General features: G+C 41.5%; 1 protein-coding gene across 1 annotated transcript in view; it reads left to right on the top strand.

Moving 5' to 3' along the window:
- STAT1 (signal transducer and activator of transcription 1) overlaps window positions 1–14,359 on the top strand; it is a gene marked incomplete at its 5' end in the record, with an annotated part of 37,824 nt that overhangs the window by 3,424 nt on the left and 20,041 nt on the right. The window contains 7 exons of the mRNA XM_079710747.1: window positions 4,083–4,181; window positions 7,335–7,424; window positions 8,428–8,506; window positions 9,592–9,683; window positions 9,873–10,024; window positions 12,289–12,447; window positions 14,243–14,335. Coding sequence (XP_079566873.1) covers window positions 4,083–4,181; window positions 7,335–7,424; window positions 8,428–8,506; window positions 9,592–9,683; window positions 9,873–10,024; window positions 12,289–12,447; window positions 14,243–14,335 — 764 coding nt within the window. The remainder of the gene's footprint in view (window positions 1–4,082; window positions 4,182–7,334; window positions 7,425–8,427; window positions 8,507–9,591; window positions 9,684–9,872; window positions 10,025–12,288; window positions 12,448–14,242; window positions 14,336–14,359) is intronic.

Here is a 14,359-nt window from a genome sequence, read left to right on the forward strand (position 1 = left end):
CTTGGCTATCTGTATGTCTTCTTTGGAGAAATGTCTATTTAGGTCTTCTGCCCATTTTTGGATTGGGTTGTTTATTTCTTTAATATTGAGCTGCGTGAGCTGTTTATATATTTTGGAGATTAATCCTTTGTTGATTCGTTTGCAAATATTTTCTCCCATTCTGAGGGTTGTCTTTTTGTTTTGTTTATGGTTTTCTTTGCTGTGCAATAGCTTTTAAGTTTCATTAGGTCCCATTTGTTTATTTTTGTTTTTATTTCCATTACTCTAGGAGGTGAATCAAAAAAGATCTTGCTGCGATTTATGTCAAAGAGTATTCTTCCTATGTTTTCCTCTAAGAGTTTTATAGTGTCCAGTCTTACATTTAGGTCTAGAATCCATTTTGAGTTTATTTTTGTGTATGGTGTTAGGGAGTGTTCTAATTTCATTCTTTTACATGTAGCTGTCCAGTTGTCCTAGCACCACGTATTGAAGATACTGTCTTTCCTCCATTGTATATCCTTGCCTCCTTTGTCATAGATTAGTTGACCATAGGTGTGTGGGTTTACCTCTGGGCTTTCTGTCCTGTTCCATTGATCTATCTTTCTGTTTTTGTGCCAGTACCATATTGTCTTCATTACTGTAGCTTTGTAGTATAGTCTGAAGTCAGGGAGTCTGATTCCTCCAGCTCTGCTTTTTTCCCTCAAGACTGCTTTGGCTATTCGGGGTCTTTTGAGTCTCCATATAAATTTTAAGACTTTTTGTTCTAGTTCTGTAAAAATTCGCATTGGTAATTTGATAGGGATTACGTTGAAACTGTAGATTGCTTTGGGTAGTATAGTCATTTGCACAATAGTGATTCTTCCAATCCAAGAACATGGTATATCTCTCCATCTGTTTGTATCATCTTTAATTTCTTTCATCAGTGTTGTGTAGTTTTCTGCATACAGGTCTTTTGTCTCTCTAGGTAGGTTTATTCCTAGGTATTTTATTCTTTTTGCCTCAGTGGTAAATGGGAGTGTTTCCTTAATTTCTCCTTCAGATTTTTCATCATTAGTGTATAGGAATGCAAGAGATTTCTGTGCATTAATTTTGTATCCTGCAACTTTACCAAATTATTTGATTAGCTCTAGTAGTTTTCTGGTGGCATCTTTAGGATTCCCTATGTATAGTATCATGTCATCTGCAAACAGTGACAGTTTTACTTCTTCTTTTCCAATTTCTGTTCCTTTTATTTCTTTTTCTTCTCTGCTGTGGTTAGGACTTCCAAAACTATGTTGAATAATAGTGGTGAGAGTGGACCTCCTTGTCTTGTTCCTGATCTTAGAGGAAATGCTTTCAGTTTTTCACCATTGAGAATGATGTTTGCTGTGGGTTTGTCGTATATACCCTTTATTATGTTGAGGTAGGTTCCCTCAATGCCCACTTTCTGGAGAGTTTTTATCATAAATGGGTGTTGAATTTTGTCAAAAGCTTTTTCTGCATCTATTGAGATGATCATATGGTTTTTCTTCTTTAGTTTGTTAATATGGTGTATCACATTGATTGATTTGCATATATTGAAGAATCCTTACATCCCTAGGATAAATCCAACTTGATCATGGTGTATGATCCTTTTACTGTGCTGTTGGATTCTGTTTGCTAGTATTTTATTGAGATTTTTGCTTTGTATTTCTGAGGTGTCTGTTGTAACTTCTCATTTTTCATTTCTAATTTTTTTGATTTGAGTCCTCTCCCTCTTTTTCTTGATGAGTCTGGCTAATGGTTTATCAGTTTTGTTTATCTCCTCCAAGAACCAGCTTTTAGATTTATTGATCTTTGCTATTGTTTTCTTTGTTTCTATTTCATTTATTTCTGCTCTGATCTTCATGATTTCTTTCCTTCTGCTAACTTTGGGTTTTGCTTGTTCTTCTTTCTCTAATTCCTTTAGGTGTAAGATTAGATTGTTTATTTGAGATGTTTGTTGTTTCTTGAGGTAGGCTTGTATAGCTATAAACTTCCCTGTTAGAACTGCTTTTGCTGCATCCCATAGATTTTGGATCATCGTGTTTTCATTGTCATTTGTCTCTAGGTATTTTTTTATTTCCTCTGATTTCTTCAGTGATCTCTTGGTTATTTAGTAACATACTGTTTAGCCTCCATGTGTTTGTGTTTTTTACGTTTTTTTCACTGTAATTCATTTGTAATCTCATAGCGTTGTCAGAAAAGATGCTTGATATGATTTCAGTTTTCCTAAATTTACTGAGGCTTGATTTGTGACCCAAGATGTGATCTATCCTGGAGAATGTTCCATACGCACTTGAGAAGAAAGTGTAATCTGCTGTTTTTGGATGGAATGTCCTATATCAATTAAATCTATCTGGTCTATTGTGTTATTTAAAGCTTCTGTTTCCTTATTTATTTTCATTTTGGGTGATCTGTCCATTGGTGTAAGTGAGGTGTTAAAGTCCCCCAGTATTATTGTGTTACTGTCGATTTCCTCTTTTATAGCTGTTAGCAGTTGCCTTATGTATTGAGGTGCTCCTATGTTGGGTGCATATATATTTATAATTGTTATATCTTCTTCTTGGATTGATCCCTTGATCATTATGTAGTGTCCTTCCATGTCTCTTGTAACATTCTTTATTTTAAAGTCTATTTTATCTGATATGAGTATTGGTACTCCAGCTTTCTTTTGATTTTCATTTGCATGGAATATCTTTTTCCATCCCCTCACTTTCAGTCTGTATGTGTCCCTAGGTCTGAAGTGGGTCTCTTATAGACAGCATATATATGGATCTTATTTTTGTATCCATTCAGCGAGCCTGTGTCTTTTGGTTGGAGCATTTAATCCATTCATGTTTAAGGTAATTATCAATATGTATGTTCCTATGACCATTTTATGAATTGTTTTGGGTTTGTTTTTGTAGGTCCTTTTCTTCTGTTGTGTTTCCCACTTAGAGAAGCTCCTTTAGCACTTGTGTAGAGCTGGTTTGGTGGTGCTGAATTCTCTTAGCTTTTGTTTGTCTGTAAAGCTTTTGATTTCTCTATGGAATCTGAATGAGATCCTTGCTGGGTAGAGTAATCTTGGTTGTAGGTTCTTCTTCCCTTTCATCCCTTTAAGTATATCATGCCACTCCCTTCTGGTTTGCAGAGTTTCTGCTGAGAAATCAGCTGTTAACCTTATCGGAGTTCCCTTGTATGTTATTTGTCGTTTTTCCCTTGCTGCTTTCAATAATTTTTCTTTGTCTTTAATTTTTGCCAACTTGATTACTATGTGTCTCGGCGTGTTTCTCCTTCGGTTTATCCTGTATGGACTCTCTGCGCTTCCTGGACTTGGGTGGCTATTTCCTTTCCCGGGTTAGGGAAGTTTTTTACTATAATCTCTTCAAATATTTTCTCTGGTCCTTTCTCTCTCTCTTCTCCTTCTGGGATCCCTGTAATGCGAATGTTGTTGCATTTAATGTTGTCCCAGAGGTCTCTTAGGCTGTCTTCATTTCTTTTCATTCTTTTTTCTTTATTCTGTTCCACAGCAGTGAATTCCACCATTCTGTCTTCCAGGTCACTTATCCGTTCTTCTGCCTCAGTTATTCTGCTATTGATTCCTTCTAGTGTAGTTTTCTTTTCAGTTATTGTATTGTTCATCTCTGTTTGTTTGTTGTTTAATTCTTCTAGGTCTTTGTTAAACATTTTTTGCATCTTCTCGATCTTTGCCTCCATTCTTTTTCCGAGGTCCTGAATCGTCTTCACTATCATTATTCTGATTTCTTTTTCTGGAAGGTTGCCTATCTCCACTTCATTTAGTTGTTTTTCTGGGGTTTTATCTTGTTCCTTCATCTGGTACATAGCCCTCTGCCTTTTCATCTTGTCTATCTTTGTGTGAATGTGGTTTTTGTTCCCCAGGCTGCAGGATTGTAGTTCTTCTTGCTTCTGCTGTCTGCCCTCTGGTGGATGAGGCTATCTAAGAGGCTTGTGTACGTTTCCTGATGGGAGGGACTGGTGGTGGGTAGAGCTGACTAGGGTGAGGTTTCTTAATGGATATGAACAAACTCATTTCAATGTATAATACACAATGGTTTAAACATTCTGAAATTTAATTTATTTTTATTCTAACAACCCATGTCTAGGATAATTTTCAGGAAGACCCAATACAGATGTCTATGATCATCTGTAACTGTCTGAAGGAGGAAAGAAAGATCTTGGAAAATGCCCAGAGATTCAATCAGGTACTTTTTTCCTAATTGAACACAAAGGATAATAAAGAAATAAAAACTCATTCATTCATCCAGCAGGTACTACTGAGGCCCTTTTCAAGGCAGTGGTGACTAGCCCTCTGATTTTATAGCCCCAAGAAGTGGGGAAAAACACATATAGAGATTTTGAAAGGACCCCAATCTAATGGTAGTCATCCTAGTGAGGGAGGGCGACAACACAAAAACAAAATCTTTTCAGATAGTGATTGTCGCTATGAAGATAGTAAAGCAGGATACTGTGTGGACAGTAGTGGAGTGTCAGTTTGTTTCTTTAGATCAGGGTCAGGGACACCTCTGGGGTGCTGGGGCAGGAAAGGAAGCAGAAGACAGTGGGCTCTTGCAGCAGACTGAAGGAGCGGAGGGGAAGTGCCTGAGGTAGAGGTGCAGTCAGTGGAGGTGGGAAAAAGTGGACAGATTCCGTTATGTTCTGGATGTGGCACCAATAGGGCTTATATTGAAGGATCAGATGTGAGAGTGAGAAGGAGCCAAGGGTAGAGGGTGAGTCTGATTTGTGACTTGCGTTTCTTAGAGATACTGTTTACTGAGCTGGGGAAGACAGGGAAGGGACAGGAGTGGGGCTTTTGCAGGGCACAATAGGTTTTGGAGAAGAATCTGTTGATGGGAAAATCAGCAGCTTTGTTTTCAATAGGACCGAGATACCTATCAGATATCTGAGACAACCAAACAGTGAATGAGTCAGAGTTATACTAGTACCAAGACTTTTTTATCATGATTTTACTAATCCTAATACAAACCGTCCTGGTGATTAGGGTTCAGCAGTTTTTTGAAGTTGCCATGGCATTGATTCATGCCTTTCACTGATGGGGTGGTGGGAGCAACCCAGCAGGCAGACAGTTGTGAAACCACTACAGTATGAGTTACTCTGGCTGAGACCATTCCAGTATGACAGGGAGAAGGCCAGAGTATGCAGTGGAATGCGTCCTATGTGCATTTCTCTTAAGCGATAACTAACAAAGTGTGCTGTGAGATTGGGAGGTGGGGGTGGAGAGAGAGAATTTAAGTAGTGGCATTGAATGCCATTTTCTGTGCACTTTCTGAGCATTTGCCCCAGTCCTTGTGAATCTGCTGCTTCCCCAGGCATTTAGTTCCTGTCTCCCTGTCACGCTGAAAGCACCTTGCTGCCCTGAGCACTTAAAGATATATATTATTTGTCCTAAACTCAGACTGGCTAGTTCATCCTGGACCCAGCCTAGTGAGCAAAGGTGTCTGTCAGGAGGAAAAGCTGACTGCATTGTCTCCTCTGAGAGGGGTGTGCCTTCTTCAGTATGGCATGCACCTGGGAGACTTTCAGCAGGAAATTTTGACTATCCTGTGGGGTTTTCATCTTTACAGCATTATGCAATGGGCTGCTCCTGTATCTCAGACAGACTTGGGAGGACAGTCAGGAGCAGAGATGGGCAGAAGAGTGAAGTGTCCACCTTGGTACCTAAGCATTTCTCTCCTCATTGGCCCGGAGTCACCACTGGGAGGCAGAGGAGGTGATTTCTCCTTTCCCAGATCAGCTCCGTCTCCTGGGTGTGCTTTGGTCTCAAAGGCATGTCAGCTTTTGACCTCCTTTTAAAAATGTGAGGTTCCTGGGGAGAGGTTCATTTTAAGCCTCTCAGAGGACACCTGACTTATCGGTGAACCCCTGGAACGAGGTTAGTGGACTGCCCAGATGTGAGCAAGAGAAACAAGACCTTCCTGGGATTTGAGGGAAGGTCCTGGATGTCTGGGGGTATCGAAAAGATGCTGAAAAGGATGACAAAATCGAACACTCATCCCTGATTTTTAAAAATTCAGTAAAATAGGAGTTGATGGATACCTCCTTAACCTATTAAAATATACATCTCCTGGTTCTAAAACAGTATCTTACTTCACTGACAAAACATCAGTAAGTCAGAACCACGGCAAGGATGTCCACTATTTCTGTTGCTGCTTAGCATTGTATTAGTGGTATTGCAGTTGACAAGAGGAAGCCATTAGAAGCATAAGAATTAAAAACAGCATCATAAATATATCGGCTTTCCCTGAGTTAATTCATTATTTTAATGTGATCCCGATAAAAATAACAAATTGTTTTCTGGCTATCAAGGATGAAGACTATACCCATTGCATCTGGGATGATATTCATTATTACTTTATAGGAGCAGATACTCATTGAAGTCCTTAATGGCAGTACTGTTCAATTTTTTAGTGTTTTTTAAAAATTAATTTTTATTGAAATATAGTTGATTTACAATGTTGTGTTTCAAGTGTTCACGTGTACAGCAAAGTGATTCAGTTCTGTGTACACACACACACACACACATACATACATATATATTCTTTTTTAGATTATTCTCCATTATAGGTTACTACAAGGTATTGAGTATAGTTCCCTGTGTTATACATTTAGGTACTTGCTTGTTATCTGTTTTAAATATAGTTATATATGTTAATCCCATACTCCTAGTTTACCCCTCCCCCGACCTTTCCCCTTTGGTAACCATCAATTTGCTTTCTATGTCTGTGAGTCTATTTCTGTTTTGTAAATAAGCTCATTTGCATCATTATTTTAGATTCCACATACAAGCGATATCATTTGATATTTGTCTTTCTCTGTACTGTTCAATTTTGATATACCTCTGAATTATCTGGAATCTTGTCAGAATGGGGTTTCTGATTCAGTAATCAGATTAGGACCTGAAATTCTGCCTTTCCAACAAGCTCCCGGGTGGTAAAGATGCTGCTTGTCTAGGGTCCACACTGTGAATTGCATGGCTTTGAGACAAATGAGTACAGGGCTAATAAGAATAATGTTGTCTACAGAATTTGAGAAACTAAAATAACTTCCTGTGTGGGCCCATTCAACTGCATGAACTAATGGAAAATTCCAGAAATACTATTTATTTTAGGCATGAACTGAGCCTGGTCTTTCTGTAGGCTTGTTAACAGTTTGCTAGTATTTTCCGGGGCCTTGGGAACTGAGCTTTTCTTGTGCACACTCATGTGGGAGGCCTGCAGGAGGTTTTGGAAGGTCTGGGAGTTAGGTGGGGCACGGGGTAGACTTGACTTTGGAGCATAACCAGCAGGTAAATATGACAGAAGAAGTAATGGCTGTTAACTGTGTACCTTCCGTTACAGGCTCAGGCAGGGAATATTCAGAGCACTGTAATGTTAGACAAACAGAAGGAGCTTGACAGCAGAGTCAGAAATGTGAAGGACAAAGTTATGGTGAGTATTTAGTAAATGTATACATCTTCTTTGTAACTTTTTGTAGAGGAAAGAAGGTTTCAATTCCTCTAGTGTAAGCATTGTAACTGATTTCAGGCTTTTAAGTAGTTGAGAAGAAAAGTTTCGCTCAAGTTCAAAACCCTAAGTAAACAAATTGGTGAAACCAATGAGCAGATAGACATTTTTGGCTCCTGTTGCAACTTCCAAACATTGAGCTTATCTTTTCCTTCCTTGCAAGATCGTGCAGTAACTGTTGACTTTGCCCTATCACCCAGTAAACTAGCTGTTGCCACTCTCAGTAGCCCTTTATGTCTGCACCTCTCAAATGGGGGTGTTCCTGGGGTTACATAGAGTCCTAGGATAAACATGGTCTTCCTCAAGCACCTGTTTTATTCTAAGACTTGGAAGGGGAACAAAAACATCTCAAACAAGGAAATTCTGATGTATTTCTGATTAGAATAAAATATCCACAATAACTTTAAGATAAAACTTCCCAGACATTTATGGAGGTGGTGCCCTTGGTGGTATGTGTTCCCTCCCTTCCACTGTGGGTGCTGTTTGGGGGAAAGGGTGAGGAGACCAACCTTGCACTGGGCCTGTATCTGTGGAAACGGCCTTTCTGCTGAGGGGCCGGCTCTCCTGCGGGCCTCTGGGTCACACCAGCATGGCCTTGACTTTGTGCTTCAGACGGCATGTTGCCAGACTCCAGGTTTTTGGAGCAACTTTGTCTTGCTGCCTCTGAGAGAAACGCTTCATTAAAGTAGACATCAAGTGGCACAGTCCAGAAATAGCTATATATTTTCTTTCCTAAAAAGGTTATTATATACTAGCTAAGGAGATAGAAATTATTTCATACGTGTGATTAGAATTTTTCAAGTCTAGTCCATCTTTGAGGGAGCAGGATTGCATCCATGGTTTTCTGGGTCCTGTAGTACCAGTAATCTGTCTTCTGAAGTCTTTGTCCTAAGTATGGTGGAAAACTTGTTTCTGTCTTTACTTGTAGTGTATAGAGCATGAAATCAAGACCCTAGAAGATTTACAGGATGAATATGACTTTAAATGTAAAACCTTGCAGAACAGAGGTAAGAGATAACAGTGTCCATTGCCTGTAATTTTTTCTACCTACACTAGATAACAAAGGCAGATACTCCTTCATATTTACCAAACATTTTAAGACTCTGAATTGCTAGTCTTGGCTTCTTGGTGACCCAGGCCAGGGTTTTTTAACCTCAGTACTATTGACATTTTGGGCCAGATAACTGTTTTGGGGGTTGTCCTGTGCATTGTAGGATGTTTAGCAGCATCCCTGACTTCTGCCCACCAGGTGGCAGTAGAACGATCCCCAGTCCCCAGTGGGGACAACCAAAACTGTCTCCAAACATTGCCAAGTGATCCCTGGGGGGCAAAATCGCCCCCAGTTAATACATACCGGTTACGTGCTATTCACTTTACTTACTGTGCCTAGCCCACTGATGGACATAGACGGATATGTGGGTGGAGTTCCCCTGCCCTGATAACTGAAGTTCCTCCAGATATTCCAGCTCCATTTGTATACTCAACAGGTGAAGTTCAGCATTTTTCACATGTTTTAAAGCAGTTTCGCTCGGATTTTGTTGTTGTTGCTCATTTTTAGTGATGAGAGGACGTCCACTGAAAATAATCCAGAAATGTGCATTGTGTAGAACAAGCAGGGCACTGCTGTAACCCTAGCAATCACTTGGAGGATACCATGGTAAAATGGAGAGATTATTAGTAGTAATTTGAATAAAACTATGAGAGAAAGAAACCTCAATTACAATTTCCTAATTGTCTGCTTCTCTTTAAAGCCACAGAGATGCTTTGTATTGATTTTTTTTTAACTGAGGTTGTGAATTTTGTCACTTATATTCATTTAGGTAATATTCTGACAGTGCCTTAAGAACCAGACAGTACTGTTTCCCGTTTACATGAGTCATTGAAAACAAGGACTTTGTTCCAGTGTGTCCAGTTTTTGTACTTAGGCCATTTTTCCTGTTTTGTTCAACAATGACTGAAGAAAAACCAAGCTTTGACCTATCTCCAGATAGCATTTGGATCATGTTTTTCCTAAATGGATGTGAATCTTGGCTTCAGTCGGTTTTGTCTTCTTTTATATTTATATTTATCTGCTGTCTCTCCCAATTCACAGAACATGAAACCAATGGTGTGGCAAAGAATGATCAGAAACAGGAACAGATGTTACTCCAGAAGATGTATTTAATGCTTGACAATAAGAGAAAGGTAGTGATTCACTTTCCAGAATAACATGTCGCTTTTGTCACAGACTGTAAATAATGGACTTGAAGTTTGGAATAGAGGCAAAATTATTTTTATAACCATTTCACTTAGAGCAACCCAGCTGAGATGAAAGAATAAAATTCAGTGATTAAAGATGAGTTTATTTCGCTTTGTCTCTTTCTCTCCCTTTAGGAAGTAGTTCACAAAATAATAGAGTTGTTGAATGCCACTGAACTTACCCAGAAAGCCCTGATTAATGATGAACTTGTGGAATGGAAGCAGAGACAGCAGAGTGCCTGTATCGGGGGACCCCCCAATGCTTGCCTTGATCAGCTGCAGAACTGGTAAGATTCTCCAAAGCAGAATATTGGCAGCTGACTGGCTAACCATATAAACTCGTAAAGTGCACGTTCCAGCTGCGTTAGTTGAATGGACTCTGTCAAACCTCTGGTTTAGCGTTTGATGTAGTCCAACTGCCTCTTGCCCTGGAAACACTTGAAAAGCACAGTGTTAATCACACCTGTGGCCACGTTCAACCACATTCTGCATGGCTTGGAGGACTCCTCTCCCTGCTGTGTGTGTACCGTGGGACATGTCATTTGTGCCAACACACCAGTGACGTGGTCATCACACAGCACAGTTAACAACTTGAGTCCCAAGGTTTTATTAAAAACAAAAGGGCATTTTACAGGCTTACATGAAATAACAGTTTGTGGGCCATACATTTCAGTCATCCGTCTAATAGATACTTATGAAATGCTGTATGCCAGGCACTGGGCTAGGACCTGGGACACAAGGTGAATGATTCTTGGTCGTTGCCAGTAAGGAGCTCTCAGTGTGGAGGCGGGAGACGGGCGTGGTAATAACTGTTCAGTGAAAGGTTGCCAGGGCTCCACCGGAGACCGTCCAGAGTTCATGGAGGATTAGGAAAGGAGTCACCAGGGAAGATTAATGAGACAAAGTGGTCTTGCCCGGACTCGAGAGTGAACAGGAAAACTTCATGTAGACCAGGAAGGAGAAGAGCGTGGACGGGGCAGAGGGGAGGGGAGGCTGGCATGAGCCAGGGCCCGCAGTTCTCATGCTGGATGGCTAGAGAGTCGGCTGCCAGAGAGGGAAGGAAGAAAGTGGAGCTGGCAAGAGGCTGGAGCCTGGTCACCGAGGTTCCCACACTGTGCTGGGAACTCCGGGACTTTACCCAGTGGACACCAGTGAGCCGGGCAGGCCTCCTATTTAAGTGGAGGTTCATTTCTCTGATTGTTTATTTAGGTCATTCTGGCTGAAGCCTGAGGATAGAATAGAGACAGAAAGGCCAGTTGGTCTGCTCTGAGTGTATTACCGTAGTCCAGGGGAGGGCTGACAAGAGCTGAGCAGAGGGGATGGAAGTGGTAGAATCAGTGGGTAGGAGGGGGTGGTGGCCTGGAGCAGTTCTGAAAGGCCCAAGGACCAGAGGTCTCATGAGATTACTTTCTGGATTGCTATTTTTAAAAATTCACAATAGTCAGCCATTTATTTTTATTCTGTGAGTTGCCATTCCATATCCCAGTTTTTTGTGGATAGGAATGGAGCTCCCCAGCCCAGTGTGTCCCCGTGAGCCTTGTGAGATGCTGACCTCCGAGCCCCCCAGGTGCCCGGCAAGGCCCCCCTGCTGTCCGGGGCCCCCATGGTCACCTTAGGCCACAAGGAGCCTCCTGCAGAGATGTGAATACCCCTCAGTACCCCCTGCTGTGCGGTACCCGGATTGTCGGCGTTTTCCTGTGTGTCGTGGCCTGAACAAGGTTGGGAGTCAGCGGGTTAGAAGCCCTCTGGAGCTCACCCACCCGCCGTTATCCTGCCTCTCATTTCATGGCCATGGGCTGTGCTGTGAGTGCTTCGAACTGGACTCAAGGAATGGAAACACCGAGTGAAGGAGATGTTTTTCACTGAGGAATAGATGTTCTTCTGTCATTCCTCCAGGCCAGTAAAATGAACTTCCACAGCCTGACTTGGCTCGGCGGCTGCATTGCCTTTGGTGGTTTCCTGTCAGGACAGAGGAACCTGAAAGCAGTCGCTAGGCTTTCTCCGTGGTTTATGCATATATTTTGAGCGTCTAGACTGTGCACATTGCCATCTCCTTTCAGTTCAGTGACACAGTAACCTCTGTTCCCTCGTCTCCTCCTAACCCGGCCTGCGTCCCCTCGCAGCCTTGCTTCCTCAGCGTCCAGGCTGCTCCCTTGCTCCTCTCTGCACAGTGTCACTGCCCACAGCATCTGCCTTGTGGCGTCCCCTGCCTCTGTCACCCCCCCACCACCTTTGCCCTGTCCCTTTAAGTCCCAATTATCTCACAGCTCAGTTGAAGTCACAGATTCCCTAGCAGCCTCCACCCCTACCCATCTCTCCTTAGGTCCATCTCAGTGGGAGGCAGAGGTTTTTTAATCTGGGCTGTAATCATTCATGTGTGTTCGTTTTTTCACACAAATCAGGTTGGTTCTGTTTCTCCCTGCACTTCAGAGCTGGGCAGATAACATCGTGTGTTGTCTGTAAAAAGTACTTGTTGGTCTCCGTGACTGTTTAATCCAGGCTGCTTTGGGACTGTTTCTGACGGAGACCCCTGTGGCTTGTACCTTCCCAGGTTCACCATAGTGGCGGAGAGTCTGCAGCAGGTTCGTCAGCAGCTTAAAAAGCTTGAGGAGTTGGAACAGAAATACACCTATGAACATGACCCTATCACAAAAAACAAACAAGCGTTATGGGACCGCACCTTCAGCCTCTTCCAGCAGCTCATTCAGAGGTAACTTGAGAGAGATGTTTTGGCACCTTTTGCAATTATTTTACCCAGAGGAAAATTTTTCTGGTAATTCAGATCATTTAGAAGGGTTTAATAGGTTATGTACAAATTTTTATGGCTTCCCCGAATCAGGTCTTCCCGAATTCCCTGCTTATGTCGTTGGCCTGTCATTCTTGTGACCGTTTAGACTGGTTACCAGTCTCCTTCCCCGTGGCCAGTGTGTGACGAGACCTGTCTAGTCTAACCTGATGTTATTTGTCCTCTCTTTCCTACTCCATGGTCTCATCACATTGCAAGCTCTCAGATCCTCTCCATTGAACTGTTGGGTGGTAGCCTCCCAAACGGTCCCTCCCAAGCCCCTTCCCCCCGTCCCTGTGACCCTGTGCTCTCCCAGAGCAGAGTTCAATCAGGTTTTTTGCCACCTGCTGATCTCAGGGGAGCCCCGCATCTGGTCACCCAAGCTGCACCTGCACAGCCTGGCCCTCACTAGCCACTCCAGAATTAGCTTCTATACATGCCCTATTTCCAGGCAGACTTGACTTCGTGCCCACCCTGGACATTTGCTTCTGCATTCCTCTCCCAACAGTATTTTCTCTGCCTCAGAGCTTTCTTCCCTTGTACCTCATTTCGAAACTGCATCCTGAATGTTTCACCTTATATCTCATCATGAAATCTTCCCAGAGTTCCCGGGCAGATGTTGTCTCCCTTCTGGATCTGCACAGTTCATTCTTTATTTTTCTCCCGTTCTGGATTTTATTATATCATTGTCTGTGTATTTCTGTTTTCTTTGTCGTAAATTGAAAGGTCCTAGTAGACAGAGATGTGCCTTTGTCATCTTCCCCCACCAGGGCCTTACATAGTACCTTGCCCATGGGTAGGTGTTGCAGATATGCTTAGTAGGTAAACAAATGGCACTAAGTAGAAGAGTAGAGTTCATATTGCAATTTTTTAAATGCTAACATAATAAAAATGTCTTTGGTTCCCTGTGGCTAATGTCCAAACAGGAATGCTTAGATGTTGGATTTTGAAATAATCGAGGACATTTACTTGCATTTTGGAATGCAAATTTTATTCTTTTTTTAAAATTAAATTTAATGTTTGGAAATGTTTATTAGATAATAAATATTACTAAACAATTTTAAAATCAATTTTCCAAAGGATGTTAAAATGTCAGTTTCAAATTATGGTGGTAAGCAATATGGTACATGGTTCACTTTCAACTGTAGTAAAATTTATTTTTATCTTGTTCTTATTATCTTATTTTATTTTATTTATTTATTTTTGGCCACGCCACGAGGCATGCGGAATCTTAGCTCCCTGACCAGGGATTGAACCCATGCCCCCTGCAGTGGAAGCACAGAGTCCTAACCACTGGACCACCAGGGACTTCCCTATTTTTATTTTTAAATTGAGATATTATCGACATATAACCTTGTATTAGTTTCAGATGTACAACATAATGATTTGATATTTGTATATATTGTGCAACGATCACCACACTAAGTCTAAATAGCAAATTTGATTCTTAAATTTGTAAATGAACAGAATCCCATTCAGAATTTTCGTTGTTGAAGAGTATCACAGTTCACTGCAGTTACTCTGATTTTGTTGAGTGCAGTAGATTTGGGGATTTCTTTACTGACTAGAAAACCTCACTTTATTCATCCAATTTGGTAGAATCTTTCAAACTTTTTTTTAGCTTGTGCCCTCTAACCCCCTCTCCTCTTTAGGGAAAATAACCTTTTACTGCCTCAACATTAATGGAAATGCTAATTTACCCTTTGCTGGGAATTTACAGCTCATTTGTGGTGGAAAGACAGCCCTGCATGCCAACTCATCCTCAGAGGCCATTGGTCCTGAAGACTGGAGTACAATTCACTGTGAAGTTGAGGTAATAAAGAAAAGACCCTGCACC

Source organism: Hyperoodon ampullatus, assembly GCF_949752795.1.
Source record: "Hyperoodon ampullatus genome assembly, chromosome: 8".
NCBI lineage: Eukaryota > Metazoa > Chordata > Mammalia > Artiodactyla > Ziphiidae > Hyperoodon > Hyperoodon ampullatus.